Source organism: Echinops telfairi, unplaced genomic scaffold (assembly GCF_000313985.2).
Source record: "Echinops telfairi isolate 266 unplaced genomic scaffold, ASM31398v2 ScPeMD7_3;HRSCAF=10, whole genome shotgun sequence".
Classification (NCBI taxonomy): domain Eukaryota; kingdom Metazoa; phylum Chordata; class Mammalia; order Afrosoricida; family Tenrecidae; genus Echinops; species Echinops telfairi.
The window spans coordinates 27,428,513-27,438,816 of NW_022103899.1; the positions used below are offsets into that span (position 1 = coordinate 27,428,513).

The following is a 10,304-nucleotide window of genomic DNA, read 5'->3' on the forward strand; positions in this document are numbered from 1 at the left end:
GTAGGGTCTAGAACCGATTAACCGCGATAAACGAGGGTTCACTGTATATCACTCACTCACTCACTCACTCACTCACTCACTCACTCACTCACTGCCATAGAGCTGATAGTGATGCTAGAGGACAGAGTAGAACTGCTTCCATGAATTTCTGAGACTGTAAATCTTTAAGGGAGAAAAAAGTGTCATCTTCCAGTAATTGGTGGTTTTGAACTGCTAACCTGTTACATGTTAGCAGCTCAAGATGTAACACACCATGCCACCAGAGTGCTGTGCGTGTGTGTGTGTGTGTGTGTGTGTGTGTGTGTGTGTGTGAGCATGTGCGTTACATCGAGAAAATGGTTGACACAGTTGTAGAAGCAGGGAAGTTCAATCTGAGTCTAGTCAGGCTCCAGGTTCATGGATCAGATGTTAGGTGAAGATCACAGGGAATCCACAGGCTGGTAGCTGCAGAGGCAGGTGAATCCAAGGTCAGCAGTTCAGGCTTGTGACTAGAGAAGTGAATTAATCCCCCAACACTGGCAGGCCAGATGGCAGGTAGTAAGGCAGGCTGTTGGCTCAAGTCCAAAGAACTGAAGGTCCACAAGCCAGATGCAGGATACAGACCCAGCAAAAAGTAAACCAGCTTTTCCACAGTGTCCACTTATATAGGAAGTACTCTACACTGCAGAGGAAACTTCCTTTCAGTTGCATCAAAGGTCTGAGCTGAGTGAGGGGGTTATATCTCCCCTAATTATTTTACAAGAAGATGCTGTTATAGATTTAATTATATTGTAATTAAGTCACACTATAGGGGATTATTAGGCCTTAACTGCCAAATCACTGAGAATTCTGGCTTAGCCAAGTTGACACAAAACCTTATACTCCTTATTTTAAAATACAACCTCTCCTCGTGTATCAGCATGGTTAGGTTCCAAAGACCAGGTTATAATACTACTAAAGACAAGACCATGCTAAAATGCATTTGGAAATATCCTCTCACTTTATTTAAGTTAACTTTAGTTAGTCTCACACAAACTAAATCAGACCCTGTTTAACCTCCAGCTAGTTAAGTGAAGAGATGAGGTCCTTCATAACAACATGAGCCCACATAGGTAGCGTGGCAATTTGGTTTCTACATAAAAATTTAGGACACATAATTGTCCTATTTTTAGATACATGCATCTGCCTGGAGGAATGTTTGAATATTAAAACAGTTAACTTTCCATATCATTTAAAAAAACAGTTACCTCACATATCATACAACTTAATCATTCAATCATATTAACAGTTGTGCAATCATCGCCATAATTTTATAACATTTTCTGCTCATACTCATAGTTGTTACTTCCCCATTCCACCTCCTCGATCCTCCACCCAGCTTCCCCTGCCATGCCCCTATCCAGTTATTGTTTCTGTAGATCTACCTATGCTGTATTTCATATACAGAAAACCATACAAAACAAAACACAATCATACAAAGCAACCAAACAAAGAAAAGGGAAACCCTGGCGACAATGTGGATGGCCCACTGGGACAACGGGATCAAAGAGTAGAATCAGTAATGCTCTGGAGAATGTGGGCTTGGTGTCTTTAAAGTAACTAAATCTTCTTGCATAGTGTCAAGAAGTTCTTATACCAAATCCTACTCTCCACAAAGCAGTATCAGTATGCAATGTCTTGGATTGCCCAGAATACTGCCAGTGAAAATGCAGAATAATGTAAAATGCTAACAATGCTTGGCTGTTGTTGTTTGCTATGGGCCAGCGCTGACTCAATGACAGTGGGAGCCCTGGGGGGCGGGGGGGGGCATCAGGTGAGCACTGGGCTGCTTCCAGGTTGGCAGCTTGGACTCACCCAGCTGTTCCTGGAGAGAAAGCTGAGGCTAGCTGCTCTTGGGACCACTGACGTCTTGGCAACCCTGTCTATGGCCACTCGGTGGGAGTCGACTGGATGGCAGTGGGTACCCTCCCTACACTGAGCTTCTTGATGGCAGAGGCTGCATCTGTCTCACCTTGAGGCAGCACAGAGAGACCTCTTCAGTGGTTTGACTCTAATCAGAATAGAGGAAGCCTCAGGAACCCTAACGCCACCTTGACGATGCTGATGTTATCAGCCACCAATTACGAAGCACTTTCTTCTCCCAGATATTATTCCAAATGCTTTAAAAGCAACAGTTCCTCTTCTCAGCACTGTTGGAGAAAGTACTGTCCTTCCCCTCATTTTACAGATGAGGAAATTGACTCACAAGGGCTGGACAGCTAGGAAGTGAGAGTTCAGATGTGAACCCTGGCAATGGGACTCTGACACCCATGCTCTTTGCCCCTCACAACCCCTCATTCTTGGTCAGAGGCAGTCATTCAACTGTGAATGGAGGGGGCACATTGCAGGACCGCCCGCGAGTGACCTGTGACCAGCAGTGGGATTCAGCCAGTTCACACCGTTTTGGCAGAACTGATACCTAATTTTTTTTGTTGAATCAGGAGAACAGGTTAAAATGGCACTTGCAATAAGTGTTCTCTCTAAGGTGGGTGGCTGGGCAGCTGCCAATGTGGAAATCACAAACAAATTCTTTACTCTTTTTCAATGTTCATCTGCGCAACAGCACATGCTAAGCACCCATAGCAATTAATGCTCATTGGGTCCATAGGTATAAAAAATTAGACAAAAATATGCTTGTAATATTTGATTCATTTCATAAAACGATATACTTTTGATGATGAAAGTACCTCATTTTCACTCCCTTGTGCTTGTTACTTCACTACGAAGTATAAAGTAAAAGGAAGCACCAGACAACCAGAAGGGGGCACGCTGTTACTCATTTCAGCTTTGTGTCACCCTCCAAATTCCCATAAGATATTATGAGTGAATTGAGTCAATTCCTGAAAGTGTTCAAAGAGCTAAAAACATTGTCAGAACAATTGTCGTACGTTTAGCAGACATGGAAAGGGGTTTTTCAAAGATGAACATAGTATGTTCCAAAAAGAGAAGCCGCCTGTGTCTAATACAGCAAGCACAACGGCTATTTTCTAGTTCGCCTACCTCTACCGGAATGCGATCCTCCTTCTACAGTGAAAAGATGGTTAAGGATACGTCACACAGCCGACGATGCTCGGAGAAAAGCAAAGACAATGGTAATTGAGGACACCCATTAAGAAGCTATGTGGCAATATCTTAAATAACACTTTCCTTGTTTTTAGTCAGGTATCATTTTACATTTCTTCATTAATATTTTAAAACTCTTATCATCTACTTTTGTGTACCTCTTTTATTGTTCTTATTTAATTGTTAACTTATTGAAATAATAAACTATCTTTTGGTATATCATTTTTAAAAATGCCTAAAGTGGTCATTAGAACAACAATCCAGTTGTTAAGTTATTTGAATCCCACCACTGCCTCTGACTTATGACCTCTAGAAATCCTGGCCACTTTCCTGCTGCATCTCGGTCACTGCAGCTGTAGTGGAATAGTGCCTGGCTGGTCATCACTCCAACGATACAGTCCTTGCTGGGCTCGTCAGGGTTGGCTTGATGGCAGCAAGCAACACGAAGGAAGCAGGGTTGTGCAGTTGAAGGGCATTGACCTTTCTCCCTGTGTATGCTTCGTGCATGCAAGAACACTGGGAGACAGGCCAGGGACTTCCCCAGGCTCCCTGACAGCCCAAAGAGCAGAGGATGTCACTAGTTAGGAATTCATTCAAAATACTGTCAAATGTTAACAGTGGTTTGTAAAAGGACAGGTCAATCTACTTACAGTTTTTCTTTTTTTCTTTGTGTTTTTCTGTCTCTGGCTTGGGTCTTGCATTAACACGTTAAATTGAAAGAAAAAAAAAAGAATGGGGGGAAAAGGATTATGTAAGTAAAGTGGCACTTATGACAATTGACCATGTGTTTTACAGACATGTCTCTAGCTGGTGATTGTGTAACTTAGTGCTTAAGAGCAGAAGCTAAATAAATAGATAGATAGATAGATAGATAGATAGATAGATAGATAGATAGATAAATAAATAAGTAAATAAAGAGCAGACGCTCTGGAGCCAGACTGCTGGGACACAGAGGCCTTTGCAACTAACTAACCGGGTAACTTTGGGCCAGTTCTTCTGCCTCCCTCAGCTTCCATTTCCACGGCCTTCCGTACAGGTGGTTGCATGGGTTTGATGGGCAAAGGATGCAAAACAGAATCTGGAACAGAATAAACACAGTGAATGTCCATTTCGTGTTTACTACCACCTTTCTCTGTCCCCTGACAGCAATGTTCACGTAATAACTCTATTGCCCTTAACAGTGCTTGAAATATCACATCATTGTGAAATGAGGGGGAGTGCAGAGTGGAGACCCAAAGCCCATCTGTAGGCAACTGGACCAGTCAGGGTTCAGTATAGCACCAATGAAACATACAATTTTCCTCTAGTTCTTTAATGCTTCTTTCTCCCATACCCCCATCATGATCCCAATTCTACCTTACAAATCCAGCTAAACCAGAGGGTGTACACAGGTACAGATAAGAGCTGGAAACACAGGGAATCCAGGACAGATAAACCCCACAGGACCAATAATAAGAGTAGTGATACCAGGAGGATAAGGGGAAGGTGTGGGGAGAAAGAGGGAACTGATTACAATGATCTACATATAACCCCCTCTCTAGGGGACAGACACAGAAAAGTGGATGAAGGGAGATATCGGACAGTGTAAGACATGAACAAATAAAAATAATTTATAAATTATCAAGGGTTCATGAGGGGGGGAGGGAGGGAGGGAGAGAGAAGGGGAAAATGAGGAGCTGATACCAAGGGCTCAAGTAGAAAGAAAATGTTTTGAGAATGATGATGACAACAAATGTACAAATGTGCTTGACACAATGGATGGATGGATGGCTTGTGATGAGTTGTACGAGCCCCAAATAAAATGATCTAAAAAATAGTACTTGAAATACATATATTAAATGATTAAAATGAAATGCTGATATGCTTTGCATTTTTGTACATCAAATATTGCCTTTAAGTTCATAGTACAGCAAAAATAGTAGAAGTAGGAACTTCAGTAAGACTGAAACCTGTCAGAGAAAGAAATCACACTGTTTTAAAGATGAAAAACTAAAGTACAGAGATGTTAATGATCTGCCCCTGAGCAATCTGTGTTGTTTCCAGGTGCAGTTAGATCCTTCCTGACCCACAGTACAACAGCACGAAGCCCTACCCAGTCCCGCTCCGCCCTCACAGTTGTGACAATGCAGAGCTAGCTCCTTGGGGCAGACCATCTTGGTGAGGGCCTTTTTCACTGGCCCTTTGCTTGACGAAGCAAGTAACATCCTTCTCCAGGGACGGGTCCCTCCTGACAGCATGTCTAAAGTACAGGAGACAAAGCCCCATCCTCGATTTTAAGAAACAACCGGGCTATACTTCTTCCAAGACATATGTGTCCTATCCTTCAGGCAGTCGGTCTATATTCAATAATCTTTGCCAACGCCAGAATTCCAATCATCAATTCTTCTTCATGCTGCCTTTTTCGGATTTTGCGTGCACGAACGGTGACTGAAGATCCCCTGGGTTGGGCCAGGTGCACTCTAGTCCTCAAAGTGACATCTCTGCTCTGCCCCATTGTCAAGAGGTCCTTTGCAGCAAATTTGCCTCATGCAATATGCCATTTGATTGCTGGTTCTATGGATGTTAACTGAATTCAAGTAAGATAAAATCTTTGACCATTGTAATCTTTTCTCCGTTTATCATGATGTTGCTTATTGGCCCAGTTGTGAAGATTTTTGTTTTCTTTATGTTGAGTCTTGTACAAGACAATGATTGCCTAGATCTACAGAGTCAGTTTGGGGGAAGTAGGGAAGGGATCCCTACTTCACTGATGTTTTCTAGTACTCGATAGAATAATTTCATCTTTCCAAAGAATAGTTGGGAATAATAAAGTAAGGTACTGGCTCTTCTATCAGATATTCTGTCTATCAAATATACTCCAAAAGATTCTTCCCTGGTTAGAACAATCCAAAGGATATTAGACGGAATGTTTTGTGGGTAACAAATATGAGTACCCAAGTATCTTGACACGCCCCCCCCATGTCTTACTACTTTGAATATGATTCCAAATTGTCAAGTTTTCTTTTAGAATAAATATGTCCATTTAACCCTTTTTTGTGGTATTTGAAATATAAGTTTGTGGAGCTGATAACTTGCATTCCAAAATACTTTCCTGTTCTCCCACTTATGTTTACTATTGTGTGGAACATCATCCATACGTGTAATTAATTGTAACCCTGGGAAAAATCCTTCATTTTACTACATTACTCTATTCAAGATAAGCCAAATTTCTGCTTTGGAGATTTTGTTCTAAAAACAGAAAGGAAAAGAAAAAATAAACCAACCGAATCAGCTGCATAAGACCTATTTAAAATATTAAAGAGAAAAGTTGTCTTCATAACGATGTCACTGAATAATTCTCTGAATTAGAAAGACCTTTGTACTCGATGGATCAAAGCGGTGTCCAAAAAGTTGGGAAACACAGATACATTGCAAGTGGCAGGTGTAAATTATATTGTAAAACATGAAAATCACAAAAGCTAATTTCCAGTTTTATGGCCAATTGTATTTCACTTTGCTTGATTTTTCTCTGAGACTGTCATTTCATAGGATTTCCACATCAATAAACATAATACAGCATAGTATAATTTACCTTTCAAAAGGAGGATTTAATCATTGTTCTTTTATTTGAGTTTCTGTTCCCAGGAACATTGAAAATGTATTTGGAAATTATAATAATATAAATACAAATCATGACTTACCTACATATCCAACGGGGGTTGCCTTTTCAAATGTCTTGTTGAAGCCACGCTCCTCATTCTGAAATGAAAGCAGGGCAGAGACACCAAGCAGGAAAATGTAAACAGCAACATAGTTTTAAAATTTGGCATTGCTGTGGCTGTAAGTAACAACAACATGAGAGTCAAAGTCATTATTTTGGTTTCATTTTGTGCAAAGAAAAGAATTCCTGTATAACGTAACCAGTCCTCATGGGGAGTGGTCCGACAACACAAATGGCTGAGCCGTTGCTTTGGTAGGTAGTTAACGTAGGAAAAGACAGGCATCCGCAGAAGACACACCATATTAATTTGTATCCCACTGGCTTCTTTTCATTTTTTAAGCCCAGGAAACAAAAATATTAATTGCAAGCATAAAATGAAAATAGTATCCACATCAAAAATATCACATCGCAAAAGAGCAGAGGGGTCACAAGATAGAAAATAGTAAAAGTAGTGTACATATAGACTAGTTCTCTTCATTGAAACAGCCATACGTGGACAAAGACAAACAAAAGAAAATTTTCAGAACTCTAGAATCCAATCTAATCCAAAATTTACACCCACCAGGGATTGCATAATGAAGAGCAGGCTAATGACAGTGTTGAAGGTCCCTGGTGGCCAGTGACAGAGCAGAACAGAGATATAAGCGATCATACATAACAAGGAGTGTAGTTTTTATGCCCCCTGCAAAAAAAGTTTGAAAAAAATCACTACCATTAGTGAGTGAGGGGGGGAATGCAGAGTGGAGACCCTAAGCCCATTTGTAGGCCACTGGAGATCCCCTTGCAGAGGGGTCTGGGGAGGAGGTGAGCCTGTTAGGGTGCGATATAGCAACGATGAAAAAGACAACTTTCCTCTAGTTCCTAAATGCTTCCTCCACCCCACACCCCACTATCATGATCTGAATTCTACCTTGCAAGTCTGGCTAGACCAGAGGATGTACACTGGTACAGATAGGAACTGGAAATTTAGGGAATCCAGGGCGGATGAGCCCTACAGGACCAGTGGTGTGAGTGGCGATACTGGGAGGGTAGAGGGAGAGTGGGTGGAAAGAGGGAACCGATTACAAGTATCTATATGTGACCTCCTCCATGGGGGAAGGACAACAGAAAAGTGGGTGAAGGAAGCCATCAGTGTAAGATATGATAAAATAACAATAAATAAACTATCAAGGGCTCATGAGGGAGGTGGGAGTGGGCAGGGACAGGGGAAAATGAGAACCTGATGCAGGGGGCTTAAGTGGAGAACAAATGTTTTGAGAATGACGAGGGCAATGAATGTACAAATGTATTTTACACAATTGATGTGTGTATGGATTGTGATGAGTCGTATGAACCCCTAATAAAACGATTAAAAAAAATCACTACCAACAGACAACTTCCGCCCTCAACAACAGCAAACTATGGTGAAAGAAAGAAATCTGATTTCCAGAGATACCACATTATAATGTGCAACAAGACTTATTTAATTAGATAACTTTCAACACAAGTATATTGCCTACAGGGGCACATAGGTAATAAGCCAGTTATCCTTTGGGGGAACTTTCGGAAGCAAGTACAGCATCCGGAGGTGTGTCCACAGTCTTCTGAGGACGACACAATCTACCAGTGGTGTCTCCTACCCTGAGGTTTTCTTATGAGCATGCCTCAGGTGCAGCAAGAGTTGGATAATTAAAAAGGAACACGGAAGAGCTGATGCCTCCCAATAGTGGCACTGGTGAAAAATACTGAATATACAGTGAATGGCCAGAAGAATGAACAATTTAATATTTGAATACAACCAGAATGCTCCCTAGAAGTCAGGATGGCAACTTTGTCACACTTACTTTGCACAAGTCATCAAGAAGGGCCAATCACTAGAAAAGACTGAACATCGTGCTTGGTATAGAGAGTCGGTGAAAATGAGGAATCCCTCAATGAAATGGATTGACACAAGTCATGACCATGGTCTTAAACATCCCAACAATCATGAAGATGGCTCAGAACTAGGCAGTGTTTTGTTCTGTTGTACATTGGTTACCTGAGCCAACGCCCACTTGATGGCAACTAACAACAACATAAAGATCACAGATTGCCATTGTTTGGGTAAAGAGGTGAGTTTCTGCCTGTATTTCACACAAGAAGTCACTCACACATAGTGCCCTTGGAAAGTATCATAATTGCTGGACCTCCCAAGTAGGGTCTATATTAATAAGTAAGGGGAAAAAATGAACAGTGTTCCCCAATGTGACCTCTTAGCCAAATAATGAGCTTTAGAGTTCCCAGCTCAATTTGAGAGAATGAAGAATCTAATCCTTGTTTGGGGGAGAACTATCTATGGATTGCAACTCAAGGTAAAAAAAAATAATAATAACCCCCAAAACAAAAATCCTTACAAATGGACCAATAGAAAGCATCATGAGAAATGGAGAAAAGATGAAAGCTGTTGAGAATTTCCATTTTGGGGGGTATCCACAATAAACAAGCATGCGACCCACAGGTCCCCTGGTATTAAAGGCAGCAAAAAATAAATAAATAAACAAGCATGCATGCAGCAGTTAAGAAATCAAACAAAAACAAGCTGTTGAAGACCTCTGTAAAGTATAAAGGAGCGAAGAAGTCACGGAGGATCAAAGTGCACCCAACCCGAGCCATCGTATCTGCAGTCGCCTCATATGCATGTGAAAACTGGATCGTGAAATAGATCTCATGCTCAGTGACGCGAAGGGCAATGAACAAAGGAAGCCCCTCATTGTGACGGCACTGACACCGTGGCTGCAGCAATGGGCTGACGTGCAGGGACAATTGTGAAGCTGGTGCAGGACCCAGTGGTGTTTGATTCTGAACTGACTCAATAGCACCTGACAACAACCTACAGGAATCCAATGTGTTCTGTTCTTTGTCCCCAGCTAAGAGCCCTACCTGGTCCCAGAGAATGACAGAGGGACAGCAATGGCAATGGAGTTGAAAAGCACATTTGAGAAGACGACAGATGTTTCACATGGGATTGCAAATGTGAGGGCTATCCCCTGCTGTAGCTGATAGACTTCATGTTAAGGGGAATTTTAAAAAATCATTTTTATTGGGGGCTCATACAGCTCTTATCACAATCCATAGATCCATCCATTGTGTCAAGCACATTTGTACATTTGCTGCCATCATCATTTTCTTATTTTTAACTTGACAAATTAGTATCACTTTAGCATTCTTTACTTGACATTGCGCTAAAATTAGGGATTTAGATGGTGTGAGAAGAGATCGACAATATTTCACTTATGCCTTTGATGAAAGAAGTAGCACATTTTCCATTTATTTTGCTTGACTAACTTTTAGAGATGAACATGGATGATGTATATACTACTCTTTTATTTTGTTTTGTTTTGATCTTTTTAAAAAATCATTTTAAGGGCTCATACAACTCTTATCACAATCTATACATAACATCAATTGTGTAAAAAACATTTGTACATTCATTGCCCTCATCATTCTCAAAACATTTGCCCTCTACTTAAGCCCCTGGCATCAGCTCCTCTTTTTCCCCTCCCTC

The 10,304-nt window shown here is 41.2% G+C and overlaps 1 protein-coding gene across 1 annotated transcript in view; it reads right to left on the reverse strand.

Moving 5' to 3' along the window:
* Positions 1-10,304, reverse strand: part of C2CD6 (C2 calcium dependent domain containing 6) — a 118,025-nt gene that overhangs the window by 22,203 nt on the left and 85,518 nt on the right. Inside the window, 5 exon segments of the mRNA XM_045296649.1 lie at positions 3,019-3,042; positions 3,389-3,504; positions 3,698-3,775; positions 4,055-4,159; positions 6,762-6,819. Coding sequence (XP_045152584.1) covers positions 3,019-3,042; positions 3,389-3,504; positions 3,698-3,775; positions 4,055-4,159; positions 6,762-6,819 — 381 coding nt within the window.